General features: G+C 39.3%; 1 protein-coding gene across 3 annotated transcripts; it reads right to left on the minus strand.

The window, feature by feature from the left end:
* Positions 1–31: 31 nt before the first annotated feature.
* On the minus strand, positions 32–14,073 carry LOC106131896 (nuclear pore complex protein Nup154). Of its 3 annotated transcripts, XM_060954869.1 has the most exons (26): positions 13,505–13,720; positions 12,907–13,063; positions 12,270–12,503; positions 12,017–12,198; positions 11,590–11,861; positions 11,317–11,448; positions 10,980–11,107; positions 10,459–10,656; positions 9,145–9,287; positions 8,783–8,957; positions 8,331–8,698; positions 6,627–6,765; positions 6,129–6,243; positions 5,321–5,477; positions 4,858–4,944; positions 4,397–4,584; positions 3,894–4,044; positions 3,584–3,677; positions 3,196–3,376; positions 2,659–2,896; positions 2,281–2,515; positions 1,933–2,053; positions 1,320–1,506; positions 1,147–1,287; positions 980–1,114; positions 32–520 (listed from the first exon to the last, which is right to left on the minus strand). In XM_060954869.1, the coding sequence occupies exons 1-26, from the start codon at positions 13,643–13,645 to the stop codon at positions 449–451; spliced, it is 4,371 nt and encodes a 1,456-aa protein (XP_060810852.1). In that variant the 5' UTR covers positions 13,646–13,720; the 3' UTR covers positions 32–448. The 3 variants fall into 3 exon arrangements, 1 of the variants encoding a protein (XP_060810852.1); XR_009657586.1 differs by adding an exon at positions 14,003–14,073 and having other exon boundaries at positions 980–1,506; positions 13,505–13,645; XR_009657585.1 differs by adding an exon at positions 13,763–13,972 and having other exon boundaries at positions 980–1,506; positions 13,505–13,645.
* Between the last annotated feature and the right edge of the window lie 3,110 nt (positions 14,074–17,183).

The following is a 17,183-nucleotide window of genomic DNA, read 5'->3' on the forward strand; positions in this document are numbered from 1 at the left end:
AAAAATAGAAATCGTTTATAGAAATACCCTTCTTCAAATTAAACATTTCTGGTTTCTATACATGCACATGATTATAAGTTTATTAAAATTAGAAAACTAGTGACATGTAGCTGAACTTACAACAATATTAAACAAGAATATTGATATATAAGGAATAAGTCACTGCCATTGTTATTAAAGAAATAAATGTAGGTAGTAATTTAAGAGAAGTGTATGTTATAAAATACTTATTGCATTTTGTATCTGAAATTACATTTTAAGAAAATAAATTTTTTATCCAGTCATTTCATTTTGTTGTATTAAAAATGTTAAAAAAAAATATGATTTTAAAATACTGGATTGAATGTCATATTATCTGAGAATGTCATACAAAAGAAATAATTAAACCAGTATTGGACACTTGTACTACTAGCCTATAACAACGAACTACCTACTGTATAAAAATAACTTAATCCATACGATCTAAATGCGCCTGCGCCACTGTAAGTTTGTCGATGAGATGTTGTGTATTAGGACGGGCCTGAAAAATCAAAATATACGTGTTGTTTTATTTACAGTATAAAAAATAATTGTTGAAGAAATAGGTAGGTTCAATGAATCCGATACGTTGAAATTATAATATCAATGATCATCATTCTGATGTTTCAAATGATTTATTTACATACTTATGTGTGAATATACAAACATAATAATAGCTGAATGACGTAAATATATATGACCTGTAAGTTCGCAACACATTGTTTTATCTTTCTCTTTATCTCGTAATCTTAAAGATTGCCTTGTGTCCGTGATCGGCCTACTGCCTGGCAGAAAAAAGTGTTACTTGTGTATGCCTTCATAGCTAGAATGTGGGTTACCTCAAAAGGATTTGCCGCTAGTGTAGTGTAGGATCTCCTAAATGTCAAATAGCTAAGTATCACCGCCACGCCGCACACGTGCGTCTCGTCGCCGCAGCCGAGCCCGCGTGACATGCAGTTACCTGTGTAGCAGAGAGCGCGGCGTCGTATAGCTCCTTGCAGCGCGCGAGCGCACGGCGGCGGTGCGCGGGCGGCAGCGCGGCCAGCGCGGGCCGGGCGCTGCTCAGCAACAGCGCCGCCACGCCGCACACGTGCGTCTCGTCGCCGCAGCCGAGCCCGCGTGACATACAGTTACCTGTGTAGCAGAGAGCGCGGCGTCGTATAGCTCCTTGCAGCGCGCGAGCGCACGGCGGCGGTGCGCGGGCGGCAGCGCGGCCAGCGCGGGCCGGGCGCTGCTCAGCAACAGCGCCGCCACGCCGCACACGTGCGTCTCGTCGCCGCAGCCGAGCCCGCGTGACATACAGTTACCTGTGTAGCAGAGAGCGCGGCGTCGTATAGCTCCTTGCAGCGCGCGAGCGCACGGCGGCGGTGCGCGGGCGGCAGCGCGGCCAGCGCGGGCCGGGCGCTGCTCAGCAACAGCGCCGCCACGCCGCACACGTGCGTCTCGTCGCCGCAGCCGAGCCACACGCGCTCGTTCACGCTCACCAGTCTGAACAAAATGATAAATTTTATTGAATTGATAGTTCCGATTAAATATATGTCACCTTGAAATTCTTTAATATAGTTGTTTATAAATAAACTTTAAAATTTAATAAAAACACGGGAGTAACCGAACAATGGCGGAGAAAAGGAAGGAGAGAAGGAAAACGTGACTTGTTCAACCACGTCTAAAATAATAAAATTTCAAAATTTGTTCAGTAGATAACATGTAAAGAGACATCAAATAAATTTACTTTCTCATTTATAATACTAGTTGGGATTAACACATAGACATCACAATTAACGCGCAAGCAAAGTAAGCAGAAGCTAGTTATTATTATTTAAATGAATACATTTACATGCACCTCTGTATTTATGGACTTATATTCAAAGAAATTTAATAATCCTATAAGAGCATTAACTATTTTATACTCACTTTATATAAATATCCAAAACTTGTTCTAAAGATACTCCAATGTTTAAGATCGCTTTAAAAACCATACTTTGATCAGCTTGTAATTTGCAGCTCATAATTTCTAACTGACGCACAATAAAATCTGAAAAGATAAGAAGAATCATTTTAAAGTCGGCACAGTGTGAATAAAAATGTTTGAAACATACAATGCCGGCCTATTAAAAGCTAATGACCTTGCATGAAGAGAATGCCGAACGTTGATCGCCATTCTCTTCATGCAAGTTAAAAGATGTAGTGAGACTACTACTTCTTCGGGAAACAGGCTTGATTTATATATGCACATATGGATTAAATAGAAACTCGACTCACAAAGTGGGAAGCAGTGTCCAGTATTGACGTACTCGCGGCCGAGCGTGGTGAGCTTGCTGAGCACGGTGGCCAGCCGCTCGTCGGCCGTGGGCACAGAGCGAGCATTCGCCTCCGCTTCGGCCAAAATGTTGCTCCAGATATTCTCCACCAGTAGGGCGTCGTTGTGCCCGGAACATTGCACGATGGCGAGTTTGCACTCCCACAGGTTGTAGCGGTCCGCGTATTCTTCGTAAAGCTGTTGTAGTAAAAAAGTAATAGTAGTTAATTTGAGCAAATCTGTATAATATGTTAAGCATTTGATTACTAAAGGTAGGAAATATTCACGCTGTCAATAGAGCAACTCAGACAGCACCCCTTTAGGAATGCCCCGCCGCTCACCTGTGGTATATCGAGCAGCTCGTCGTCCAGCCGCTGCATGAGATGGTGTGGGGGTTGCAGCGCTCTCGGTAGCGCATTGGCGGCCGCACGCACTGCAGCCTGCACCCTGGCCACTTCCGCCGCCTCCTCCAGCCGCCGCAGCAGCTCCCCGCCGCCGCCCTCCGCGCCCCCCGCGCCCCGCAGGCACACCACCCCCGCCGACAGCCACGACATGCGCTGCGACAGAGTTGCGCCCGACCTGCGACATGTTGGATCGATATAACTCACATGTATCACATCTAACCCTTATGGAGTAGACAGATTCAATAGTTTCCGCATTTTAATAAAATCTCCTGGGTTCATAATGGAATGAGAATCAGAGGCCAATGTCCGAAAGCAGTTTATAAACTGTCTTCTATAATATTTTTAATGTTGTATTGGATTTGGTAAAGGCGCGATGGACTAATTTGAGATAAGTAGCCTCTTCTTATTTACTTTCGCCTTCAACTTTAGCCGACGAATTTGTAAATACTTGAAGAACAACATTTAAGCCCTCACCCCGGTCTGGTGGCGAGCCCCTCGAGCACGGCCGCGGCGGCGCAGTGGTCGCCGCACTTCTCCAGGACCTTCCACAGCAGGTCCAGCAGCAGCAGCGAGTCGCGAGGCGGCGCCGCGCGGGCCGCCGCTTGCAGGTACGTGCGCAGCGACGGCGGGGGAGCGCCGCCCAGCGATACCAACTCTAAGGGAAAATAAAAATAGAGAATGTTTTAAAATATGTTGAAGTCGGTACGGTCATGACTTTCGGAAACCTGCCAGTTATCTGGAGAAAAATGTTAACCACCCTTAGGATTACGTTGAAAAGGCCGACCTGCCTTACATTGCCGGATATGAGATGTGTATCTTTGTTGATATTTAATTATTAAATTACATTTCGTCATAATCTTACCTGAGCCCAGATTTTTAGATACCAGCCATTCATACACTGCAACGTGAAGTAGTTCATCGTCGCACGAAAGACATTCCCATACTAATTTTCTTCCCTGAAAATTAAAGAAACTGTAGAAGCACCACGCAATTGTCAAAAATAATGCTTATTAAACATTAGATGTATTAGATTAGATGCGCAGTATCTTTTTTCTTAATTTAGTCTCGAGTCCTCCTACTTACTACAGCAAATACTTATTCGAAGTAATCTATTTTTTAAATTTTGATTTAGTATCTCACGAGGCGTATACGATAAAGGCTATGAAATTTACCTGATAGTTAGCATCAGCTGGAGATAGAGTCAGCAAAGAGTCGTTAGCAGGCCTGGGCGCGCGGTGTGGAGACGGTTCCCCGGACGAAGACTCCACGCTACGCTCGTACAACCGCTCAAGGGCGTTGCCAACCTCGCGGTAGATCTCCATTCTATGGAAATAATACATTAACTAAATGTAAAACCTCTGGTGTGATAAGGTCCTGTGGACTGCATCCCTCTGGACTGTACAGTAAATGGCAATATAAAAATACAATTGAGTGAGTAGTCCTTGTGACTCTGTTTTCATAAACGCCCATAAATCATTTACACCCTTTAATTAAATAATACCTTTTAATTAGATAATGGTAAAACATGATGTACTTATATATTATTTTCACAACCAATTCATTTGAATGTATGATGACGTGTTTCGGCAAATAAATTCTCTTTATCTTTTTAATGTCCAAATTTTAGTTCCTCAAAAAACGATGTTAATTGTCATCTGATGTAATAAAACCTCACCTCCTAAAATAGAGAAGCTGGCCCTCTCTATCTTGAGAGGGTTGATCGCTCTTGTAGTAGTGTAACGCCTTGTTCTGGGGGTCCAGTTTACTAGCGCAGACCACACACAATTCCACCACACCAGAGTAGAAACCAGATGTCACTAGTCGCGAGCATACTAATGGCAGGTTCACGTTCGGTGCCACGTCCTGAACATATTGAAAATAAATATTTAAAAAAGGACAGTGTGATTGACTTCGAAAATGCATTGCTAAAAGTAGGCATTATCAGGATGATAATTCCACATGATAAATGATGATAGATTGCAATAATGAGGTAGGAATACTGTCACCATTAAAAAGACACATTTTATCTGCGAGTGTTATAGGCAATGCATATACTACATTAGAAATAGAAATCCTATCACATGCGAATAGTAGTAGTAGTAGCGGGCCGCTAGAATATAATAAGCAGAAAAGTACCTTGCAAAGTTTCAAAGCTTGTTGCAGCATTTCCTCGCGTTCCGCAGAATTCTTCTGTTGTTTTGCAAACATCAATAGCTCATTTGCCTGCAATTGCAAATCAGTGACAATAGGGTAGTGTTATCTATACTAATATTATAAAGCTGAAGAGTTTGTTTGTTTGAACGTGCTAATCTAAGGAACTACTGGTTCGAATTGAAAAATTCTTTTTGTATTGAATAGACCATTTATCGAGGAAGGCTTTAGGCTGTATAACATCACGCTGCAACTTTTAGGAGCGAAGAAATAATGGAAACTGTTAAAAAAAAGGGGAAATTATTCATCCTCGAGGGCTTCAAAGATGCCCAAAATAAGTATTCCACGCTGACGAAGTCGCGGGCACAGCTAGTACGAAATAAAGTGTAATAATTTAACAATTATTGAATTATGTCATTGAAAGTTTACAAGTGAAAATTTTACTTACTTTTGAACATATGGCATCCTCTTGTCTATACAAGGTAGGACAAAGTTGTCGTAGTTTTTGAGAAATTCCGTCCACAGACGCATTGTCCCGAAGGTAACCAGCTACCAAAGACCCTAGTAACAAGCACGCAACTTCTTGCCCGCCTACTAATAATTCCCTGTGGAAATACACAAGGTAGTTTATTATTCAATCAAAAGGCGACTAAGGGAATAGGTACGTCATCTAGTGCAGCTTTTACCATGATTCAATATGGTTTACCCCTGCAAAGGTTGCGGGGGTCAGATGGAATAAGCTTCGTGTAAAAATCTGACTCACCCAAACCAGGATCATGGTCAAAGTGGCACCCCGCCTCCTCTTCGGTAAGGTGAGGATGTAACCGAGAATAACGCTAAAAGTAAGAAGAACATTATTTCATTCTTTTGAGTTTAATATTGTCGTTAATAATTTCTTCGAAATTATAAATTTCTTCTCTCCTCAACAGCAGAGTCATTCAGCCGATCACGACTAATGAACGAAAATCTTATACGAGTAGATAGATATATTCAGTGCCAGACCCTAGGCCCCGATGCTTAATGGCAGAGGGTGCAACTGGGAGCACGACAAGATGAGAGATACGAAGGTCTGAAGGTCGGCCCTGTATGAGCTATACAGGGCCGACCTTCGGACTATTCGGGTAACCTAACTAAGTGGAGTCTTTTTTTCCCTAAAAATTACATGTAAAAAATAACATAAAGTTCTCACATAGAATAAACTGATCTGCAGAAAGATTGTAAATAAGTAAATCAATTACGAAATATTTTTTCTTTACCTAAAGCTAGCCGCTTGAAGCGCGCTCTGTTGTTCCGGTGGTAGACTTGAGGCGATGACGTGAAATTGATGCTCACATAGCACCTTCCATAGACTAAGCATTTCAATCGCCATTGCTATGGAAAACATTATTTCTGTGTATTTTAAATTAATTTAAAAACTTACTTCCTTTTACTAAAAGGTAGGTATTATCATGATCTATCGATTACTAATGACCTTTCAGTAAACTAATATTGCTGAGTGAGTGATTGACAAAGAAAGATTCTATATTCGTGTAATGCTGAAATTTAGCATGAAATTTTCTTGAGAAGTGCTAGAGAGCAATATGATAAAATTTCTCAGATACTGTCATCTGCTAATAGAAAGAACCCTAATTTTGTAGAATAGGGCAAAAATTTTTAATAAAAAAGTATCCGGGACACACCCATAGGGATTCAATGATCGTATACGCATCGTAGGCATCGAACGACGGAAAAAACTAGTATTTCACCGCTCTTACCGATGAACGTGTTGAGCGCGTGCAGAGAGGCTTGCTCGTCGGAGTGCGGCGCCGCGAGGGGGCGCTGCATGAAGCCGGCCGCGCGCTGCAGGCGGGAGCTCACGTGCGACACGTCCGCGCCCGTCACCGTGCTGCTCATCTGTATACCACGCGATAATCATATTAAATCCCGGTCTCACAAAATCACATAAATATATATACATACATCCATATGGTCACGAATATATCCCTTGCGGGGTAGACAGAGCCAATAGTCTTGAAAAGACTGAATGGCCACATTTAGCTACTTGGCTTAATGATAGAATTGAGATTCAAATAGTGACAGGTTGCTAGCCCATCGCCTAAAAAATTATCCCAAGTTTGTAAGCCTATCCCTTAGTCACCTTTGACGACATCCACGGGAAAGAGATGGAGTAGTCCTATTCTTTTTTGGATTGGTGCCGGAAACCACAATTAAATATATATAAAGTTAAAGTGATGAGTGTAGAGGAAAAGCGACATAGTAAGTGGACATTAATAGTCTCTGCCAACTCGTATGGGAGACAGACGAAATGGTCAGCACAACTGCTGAGCAAGGAGTAAGCAGTGATTCGATATAAACACTGACAGTCTTATAATAACGTGAGGATTCTAGTGCTTGTGGCAGGATTTTTATTCCTTCTGGCATTCATTCACTCGTCCGGGGTGCGCCTTTTTGCCATAAGCCTGGATTGGGTAAGTTAGGTATATCGACGAAACGGTATTAATGTACCTATCTATGCAAATGGGAATTAACGCCAAATCGTTACAATTATATCATGTAACGCAAAAGTTTTAAAGTATTAATAGATGAAATGTTATTATGAAAAATTTTCCATCCCAACATAGACGCTGTAGAACATTTTAAGGTATAACTTAGATTTATATACATAATATTTTTTGTCGTATGGTTCCCGGCACCAATACAAAAAAGAATAGGACCACTCCATCTCTTTTCCATGGATGTCGTAAAAGGCGACTAAGGGATAGGCTTACAAACTTGGGATTCTTTTTAGGCGATGGGCTAGCAACCTGTCACTATTTAAATATCAATTCTATCATTAAGCCAAATAGCTGAACGTGGCCATTCAGTCTTTTCAAGACTGTTGGCTCTGTCTACCCCGCATGGGATATAGACGTGACCATATGTATGTATGTATGTAATATTTTTTGTATTGGTGCCGGGAACAACACGACAAAAAATAAGAATAGGACCACTCCATCTCTTTCCCATGGATGTCGTAAAAGGCGACTAAGGGATAGGCTTATAAATTGCGATCCTTTTTTTAGGCGATGGGTTAGCAACCAGTCACTATTTGGATTTCAATTCCATCATTAAGCCGAGCAGCTGAACGTGGCCATTCAGTCTTTCGGGACTATTGGCTCTGTCTACCCCGTAAGGGATATAGACGTGACTATATGTATGTATGTTAAAAAATTACTTGAACTCTCAAAAGTTTATTCATAAAAGAATCCCTACCGGTACCGGAAATCGATTGCCGAGAATTTTTTGCAAATAACCCTTAGGACCAAAGTTTACGATGATCGCCAGATCTCTTACTTAGTGGACAGTTGAAGCGAATCGGAGGTATAAATCCTTTCAGTTCAATTCTTTCGTGCGAAAATACACAAAATGTTTAATTATGTTATTCTAAACTCTACTAAATAATAAAAAACGCTACTTACAAATTCTTTCCGGTCCGGTGTCGAGGATTTAGAGACGCATTTAAGATTCCAGATTGGAGCAAGAATTCTTCCAACATATATATACAGTCCGTTATGTTTAGCACTGTATTCCACTTGAACAGGGAAATTTGGATCTCGTTGTTGCGACATGTTACCAACAAATGAAGACTGATTAAAGGGTGTTGGACTGAGCAAATTTTGATGAAAAGGTGACTGTAGTACTCCAGATTGGTTTGGTGATGCCGGAAACGACTGATTCATTTGGCCCTGCTGGTAGGAATGGTTCAATTTTCCATGCTGTATTTGGCCTTGAGGGCCTCGTATCGTCATCGGTGTGGACATTTGGCGAGGCGAGAACTTTGGAGAAGCTAGAATAAATTTTTAATTATAAACCAAATTGAAAAACACTTTTTAATTAAATGCGGATGGTCTATGAATACTAATTTTCTCACCTATATTGGATGGCATCTGAGAATTTTGTTGATGGAATACCAGTGTGGGGGTCATTTGGCTCCCGTACAAAAAGAAAGCCCTAGCGGCCCACTCGTTGATGGTGAGGTCAGCGCTGGACGTGTCCTCACACGCCAGATATAATGCGCACGCGCACGCTTGCTCCACGTCGTGCAACTGGATGAAATGTTTAAATTATAATATTGAATCATTGTTCAACCCTATCAATAATTAGAAGATTACAATTTTAAAATATTGGAACTGGAGCAAATGGCATATTATACAGCTTCTAGTGGCGCATCACAAAACAATTTTTTTAAATAGTTTATATCCCATAACTGTAACACAAGGTATCGGGATGCACCTGAAAGAAGTCGCTGACAGGCGCGGCGTCGGCCCCGCGGCAGTCTCGCAGCAGCTGTCGCAGTAGCTCGGGCGCCGCCCCCGCCGCCAGGAGCGCCGCCCCCGCTCCCGTCACCACGGCCCACCGCGATACTTGCCACGCTTCTGAATGTAACAACGGTTGACGTCAATTTAATATTGCATTTCATAAAGAATACATACATATAATCAATATATTTATACATTTGGGAGTAAACAGAGCCTAACAGTAAGTAACGAAATGTTTTATTGTTCACTAAAGGAGTACATTGCAAATATAAAACAGTAGTACAGTACAAAGGCGGGCTTATTCCTAAGTGGAATCTCTTCCAGCCAACCTGACAATAAGAGGATGGCTTACAAAATCGAGGCAAGGGTGAACAACAGCTCATTTACGAGGTATGATGCTTAAGACTTAAACAATTATACATACATACATAAATATAATCACGTCTATACTCTATATCCCTTGGGTAGACAGAGTAAACAGTATTAAAAGACAAACACAGAAATACAATTATATATGAACAATTGAATAAGGTAAAATATATTAACATGTATGTATGTATACTTAAATTAATAACCAATTCAAGACCCGAGAAAGAATTTATTAAGATTATGTTTAAAGGAATTAGAAGAAGGGGACAATTTTATATGAAGAGGCAGTTTATTCCAAAGGCGTGCAGCAAATACGGAAAAGGAGTTACCGTAAGTTTGAGAATGGTAGTCAGGAATCTGCATTACCTACAGGAACGAAGGCGTGGATCATGTATGCAAAAAGTGAGTTTTTCTGACAGATATTATAAAGAGGATTAAAATAGGACACTGTTCAAAAAGGAGACAATATGTTAGTTACAATGTGATGTACTAGGTAACCAGTTTAAACGTGAGCGGAACTCCTATAACAACAACACGAAACGAATACAGATATTTTGTATCTTACAGAATGTGTATTGGATCCCACATTTAGCTGCATTGCTTAATCCAAATAGTAACAGGTTGTTAGTCCATCTTCTTAAAGAAGAATACCAAGTTCTTTTGGCTTTCCCTTGATTGACTTTTACATTCTGCACGGGAAGAGCTGGCATACACTATGTTTTTATGGCCATCAGGCCAGTATAGAAAATAATAAAATCTTCTCTGAAGTTTGCAACCTTTACAGGTAAACCAAACCCATATTGGATCATGGTAGTCACTCAAGTAAAATCATATGTGTAATCTTTGGTATTATTAATAAATCAGTCTAGCGACAGTACAGGTTACGCCTGCCTGCTGAAACTATTTCAAATTCACATACCTCTCTTGGACAACAATGCCGGAGACAGATGCGTGGCGTGTTGCGGAGGCAGCTGCGTTAATGCCCATGCAGGGCCGTCTAATGCCAGGACAGTGTGAGCCTCGCTGAAGGCAGTCCCCCCCGGCAGCACCCGTGAGAGACACCACAGCGTCTCTGCTTCTCCACCACCGCCAGCAGAACACACCATCACTAGTGTTCCTAAAAGTCCATATTGACGTCATTAGATAGGTAATTTAGCCAGCTTTATTTCCACATTTATCCTACTTTGCATGTTACTACTGGTGGGAGTTAACTGAAAGCCAAAAAATTTAGCTAGCATTTTAACTTGATTTTAGTGATTGAAAAGATTATTCATCTTTTATTAGAGGAATGCTTGAAATTCTATATTTAATAAGACAGAAAATTAAAAACTGAGTAAGTGCTGTATCAAGAAATTGGGGATTAATATTTTTAAAATGGTTTCTTCATGGTATTTTTTAACAGTATTATATGTTCTGAAGACATCAACAATGGGATCTTACCATTTTCATATACAGCACTATGCACTTGTTTAGGTTTGAGTACTGATGCGTTTGGTGTGAATCCAGGCGGTAGCCTCACATGGAGGAGTGTGAGGTACTGAGGTCTTTGTGACCCACCTTGACTCGCACTGAAATGAATTATTTAAATGAAACTTATAAATGTACATAAAAATTGTATACCAATTATTCGTTAACACTAAAACAGAAACCGCAGCTGAAATTCACTGCAGATTTTTTAAGTGAACAAGGTGCAGATGTTCTTCCTTGAAAGTGAACCAAAAATGCCAACATTCACATCACCAAAGTTTTAAATATGTATATATGTCTTGTAACTTACTCCCCACTCCCAGTACTAAAATACAGTCTTGCTCCTGTTTGTGTAACAGCCACTAGGTTCAAATGTTCTGACTCTGATTCATCCACTGCTGATATTGCTACCACTGGTTTAAAGTTACTAGCCTCTAGTGTCCTGAAAATATTATTCGTATTCATATTCAATGTAAGTAAAAATATATCTTTTTCACATAGAACAAAAGTATTGAAATTCTATTTTCTGGAATAAAAATACTATTGAATTTAACTAAATTTTTCATCATGATGATAAACTTACTTGACAATATCCATTGCTGAGGACACAATTTTGCCTTGTGTCAGCCTTACAACTCTGCTTAAGCTTTCACCGTCATTTCCCAGATCAAATACTTCTATACAGCCTTTCTCACTTAATGTATACAAAATGTGTCTTGAGTTATCTACTTCAATCTTTACAATTGGATCCTCATCATATAATGCAGCATTTAAGAATGAAGGCACTAGGAAAGATAATGCACTAGTTGAATGGTTAACTTTTTTACAATGTTTTCCAAACCAACCTAATTGAGCCTGAAACAATACATATTAAAATTTTACACCTTTCAGTAAAACTCAGTACATACTTTATGTTAAGAAAATACCTAAAATACATAAAATAAAAATATAGAAAAATATGTTGAATTGAAAACCACTTTCTTTTCTGAAGTCATTTAAAAAATTTGTACCTGATAAGTGATTTCATAGAGACATCCATCTTTGCCACCCATAAAAATTCTGCCCTTGGCTGTTGATTTAACTGACATCATAGAAACACCATCAGTTGGCAAAACAAACACTGGCTCCGGTACTAAGTGAATCTCCTGAAATTCACTATTTGTATCATTTTTACTTGCAGAAAATGTTACACCTGTAAAGTATAAATATGATATAACAAAAGCAACTGAGCAAATAACACAAACAAATGTGGAATTTACTTACCTAATACAACTATTTCCACAGTAGTAGTTAAGACTAGTAAATATTTGACAAAACTTTGGAAGACACCAGGCTTTGGTTTTACTAGGCCGACACTAACTATGGTTTCCCCCAGTCCATCAAAATAAGCCACATCACTGCCATGTTCGAAGGCCCACACATAAATGTTACTGTCTATTGCCAGCCATACTCTGCTTATTTCTGGGAAAACTCCCATTAAACAATGGCACTGCATATCTGATAAAATATTGTTACAGAAATTATGTATTTACTGCATGATTTTATTAACATTCTGTTAAGCTTAATGATAAGTTCAATGTCACCTGATTTGACGGCCTCTGTGGCGCAGAAGTACTGCGCTTGTCTGTGAAACCAGGGGTCCCGGGTTCGAATCCGGGCCAGGGCATGATGAGAAACAAACTTTCTCCGATTGGCTTGGGTCTTGGATATTTATTATAAAGAGGCGTGATTTTATGTATGTATAAAGTTTAGTATTGTTGGATTAGTTAGTTAACATTAGTCTCAAACTTACTTCTAGGCTAACTCAATCAGTGTAATTTGTCCTGTATATATTTATTATTTACCTGATTTTATTTTTAACAAATTATACTTCTATTTTTATTAATAATAAAAAGGATACGGGCAAAATGTTCCATAATTTCTGGTGGCAATGGCACTTTGTTTAATATTTTTAGTTGTGATAAGTTGGGATGATTGAGTAGAGCAGCTAAGTTTCTGTAATCTCCTGCATTTAAACCACTGCATGTTGGGCTTCTTTGTGCAGCTATGCCTGTAATCTTTAATTTACATTTTCTCAAATAAAATATATTAGATAAACATAGGGACCACATATGAACAAGGCATTTTATCTGTTTTTAAACTTTCGCGTTGCATTAACTATTTACTATGTACGCCTTTAATACCTTCAGTATTTATAAAAAGTGCTAATAATACCAGATTTGTGACAATTTAGTTGTACCTACAAAACAAAATACTTTATTATATCAGCCATCAAAATGACAGGGTCTGCACAAACCCATAGGCCAAACGAATTAAAATGCTTTGTTAAACATCTGTTTAGATCTAGAGGTAAAGTTCACAACTTGGTTTGTAAGGGCTAATCTTTGGAAATACTAAACCTACTAATGAAAATTCTTCACCGTTAAAAAGGTTTATTTTCTGCGGCGGGCCCCTAGTATATATGTAAATTAAAAAATTAAAATTAATTAAATAAATACCTCTAAGAATGAAGGGCGCGAATTATCGGCGTTTATGTACCGGTCCAGGGTGCAACCCGCCAATTCAAGGCTTTCTAATTGCATCTTGGTAGCGTCTATTTGACGAGAACCGTCTATAATTGTATTTATTACACTGGGCATCTAAAAAAATAATTAAATAATATAAACAATTTCACAATAACACAATTTTTTGTAACTAGTGATTGTGAGGTTATATTGTCATGTCAAAATTGAATGTAGGTACTCAAATCAACATACCTTCTAAAAATATTCTTAATTTAATTATTAATTATAATTTATAATGTCAGAAATAAACCACGAAGAGTTAAAAAACAAATTAATTTCAGGTTTTTCTTTTGTATATTTGGAATGTTTTGTGATTTTATCTTAGTATTTTGAAACAAAACCACAAACAAAAGAGAAAAACGGTAATTTTCAATGATTAAGCAGTATTGCCATTGCCAACCGAGTGAACCAACCAAGGAATTTCTCTCTTACTTTGCAATTTATCTCTGCGACCTATCGCTGTGTGACCAGGTTGATTGATATGTGAGATTAAGCCTCAGAAGAACAATCCTATGGAAGTGCCCTATGCATGTACTTTTCCTGCATACCTAAATAAACAAACCCGGATACAAACATGGCGGACTAGAGATGTTCATTTAGTCGATAATATTTTATCGATGGACGAGTGAGTTAAGATGTTTATTTCCGAATTAAATTTATTAAAAAAAAAATTACATCGGGAATCCTTACTATCTTGGCTATAATCTAAGGTCCAACAATATTGTATCTATTACCTATGTCATTCTGATAAAGTGTTTGGAAATCAAATATAATTACATACATAAATAAAATCACGCCTCTTTTCCGGAGGGGTAGGCAGAGACTACCTCTTTCCACTTGCCACGATCTCTGCGTACTTCTTTCGCTTCATCCACATTCATAACTCTCTTCATGCAAGTTCGGCGGTTTCGGGTACTTTTGACCTGACCCTTTACCAGGACGTCCTTAATTTGATCAAGATACGTTCGTTTAGGTCTTCCCACTCCGACCTTTCCCTCCACACTCTCCTTGTATATCTGCTTAGTCATCCCGCTTTCATTCATCCTCTCCACATGACCGAACCATCTCAACATACCCTTTTCTATTCCTGTAACTACATCTTCTTTCACATCACAACATTTCCTTATCACGATGTTCCTTATCCGGTCACTCAATTTCACACCCATCATACTCCTTAACGCTCTCTTTTCCACTGCATTTGTTCTGTTTTCGTGCTTCTTTTGCCATACCCAACTTTCACTCCCATACATTAATGTCGGGACCAACACGCCCCTATACTGGCTGTGGCCAGTCGAGCCTTTTTGGATAGTTTCTGACTGCTCATAAAGGCATGCAAAGCTCCATTCACCATGTTCCCCGCGTTCACTCTCCTTTCAATATCACTATCACACTTGCCATCTGATGTAAACTTTGATCCTAGATATACAAACTCTTTCACTTGCTCAACTTTTTCTCCTCCAATCAAAATATTACATGCTGTCATTTCTTTCTCCATTTCAAAAACCAGTGTTTTAGTTTTACTTACGTTCACTTTCATTCCTTTCTCTTTTAAAGCTTCACGCATACAGTTTACCATCTCCTGTAATTCTTCCGCTGATGACGCCAATATAACCTGATCGTCGGCATAGAGCAGACATTTGACGAGTAACTCATTCATCCTTAATCCAATTTCAGACTCTTTCAAATCTGTCAAACTATCCATAAATAGGTTGGCGGACGAAGTCGCGGGCACAGCTAGTTTATCGATAAGATTCTATGTTCGATGATGTTCAACACTAGCACACGTGTTTATGTTTTCGATGTGAATGAAATATTGAGAATATTACAATTTTTTAAAGCTCACAACAAAGAAGATTAAAAGTAATAAGGTTTTTAAACACATTTCATTAAATACACTGTATGATAGACCATAATTTAACCAAATATTAACCACTTACCGGTGAAAGGTTAAATTCGGCCTATTTTTGCTTTGGCATAAGCCACAATATGCTATTGAACACTTCATTTGTTGTTTATTAACGATTAATATAAGCACAACTTGGTAAATAGTAGAAAAACACGGGATTTCCTCGGAAAAACGTAAAATCCTCACGGTGATAACTTCCACGAGTAAGCTAAGCGGGCTACTTAAGATGGCGGTGCTCCAGCACAAACACATCGAAGCCAATGAAGAGGGTGCTGATAAAAGAGTGTAAACGTTTTTTCTCCCGTTAAACCACTGTTGTGAGAAAGAGACAGATATATCAGTTTTTATTTCTGAGTCAAGTTGAACAATTAGGGCACCTCCATAGAATATTATTTCATTGGATTAAGCAAGTTCTTCGCTACACTTCTCTCGCCACACACAATGATATCATCCGTCCCGTCGGTCTCTAGCTTCAGTCCGATTAACCTGTCGTAAATTAGTATGACGACCCGACCCCAAATAATGGGAAAAGGGTTAAACGAAGAAGAAGATATATCTTGCTTAAATTAACGCATCGACTATCTTTGAGCTAACTGGTCTATCTACGAGTATATCTAGACACGATTGTAAAAAAACCAGACGGAATGACTGGTTCCTTGAAAGCTGGGTCAGGTGCTAATTAGGGACGCCACATGCGTTATAACACTGGCCTCTTCACATCTTCAACGAACCTATTTTAGAGCATGCGCTGGGATGGAAGAAGCAGCAAAACGAAAAAAAAGTAAAATACCAGGTCACAGCGATTGAGCAGCAGGCACCGAGTCACCGGCGACCGACTACCGCTGAGACCATAGCGCCTTTTAAATGGCGATTGCGTTCAATTGTTTCGGTCGCATTCATAGGTTGGCAACTAAGGATTTCCTTCAAGAAAAAGCAAGTATTCATCTTCGACTTTTTTTTCAAAGTTGCACATATTTTGACTGAATGTTTTTAAATCGTTATAGGTAAGTAAAATTGGAATTTGAACCATATTTATTTCTAATTTCACAGTATTTTAGGAGGACGCTTTCAGAAAGATTGAAGAGTTGGTTGCTGCAATACGTCGCAGAAGTGAGGAGACCCCTTTCGTTTATGGTTCTCTACTCTGAATAATTATGCGGCTGTCAACACCGTCGCCGGATGTGTCGCATAAAAATAGGTTCTGGCGCGCGTAAATTCTACTTACATAGATACCTACTTCCTGTGAGCTATCTTTCGTCTAAATATATCCATTTTGTAAGTTCCACTTCGCCACCGGAAGAAAAATCCACATTCTCACTCCGAGCCGATGGATACCTTCGACGTTGCTGTCATTCCCGGCACTTAAGAATGGGACAACACCATCTCTTTCAATGATAGCCGTAGATAAGCCGGCTAGACCTTAATGTAGCCGACCTTCGAGATCAGCCGTAACATAATATTATAAACATCTTATGCATATACTTTGCAGATTTCCAGTGACCCATACAATGGATTCATGTCTCTCAAATTTTATAAATAGGTATTATTAAACTTAAAAGTATTGAGGTTCCTACGTAATTATTTTGCTTCAAAGGCATCAATCTTTTTCATTAGGTAGGTATATCATCGGTTAATGAAGGTATGTTTAGGTAAGAACATTAATTCCCACAAATGGCGTTTTTTATTTATTGATTCAATTAAAACATT

Source organism: Amyelois transitella, chromosome 5 (assembly GCF_032362555.1).
Source record: "Amyelois transitella isolate CPQ chromosome 5, ilAmyTran1.1, whole genome shotgun sequence".
Lineage (NCBI taxonomy): Eukaryota > Metazoa > Arthropoda > Insecta > Lepidoptera > Pyralidae > Amyelois > Amyelois transitella.

Excerpts from the sequence above, each read along its gene's own strand:
- LOC106131896 (XM_060954869.1), bottom strand. The coding sequence starts at position 13,645 with ATGCCCAGTGTAATAAATACAATTATAGACGGTTCTCGTCAAATAGAC. Across the intron at positions 11,862-12,016 it reads TCTATGAAATCACTTATCAG|GCTCAATTAGGTTGGTTTGG; the intron begins GTACAAATTTTT and ends GTATTGTTTCAG. Across the intron at positions 8,699-8,782 it reads TCAGATGCCATCCAATATAG|CTTCTCCAAAGTTCTCGCCT; the intron begins GTGAGAAAATTA and ends AATTTATTCTAG.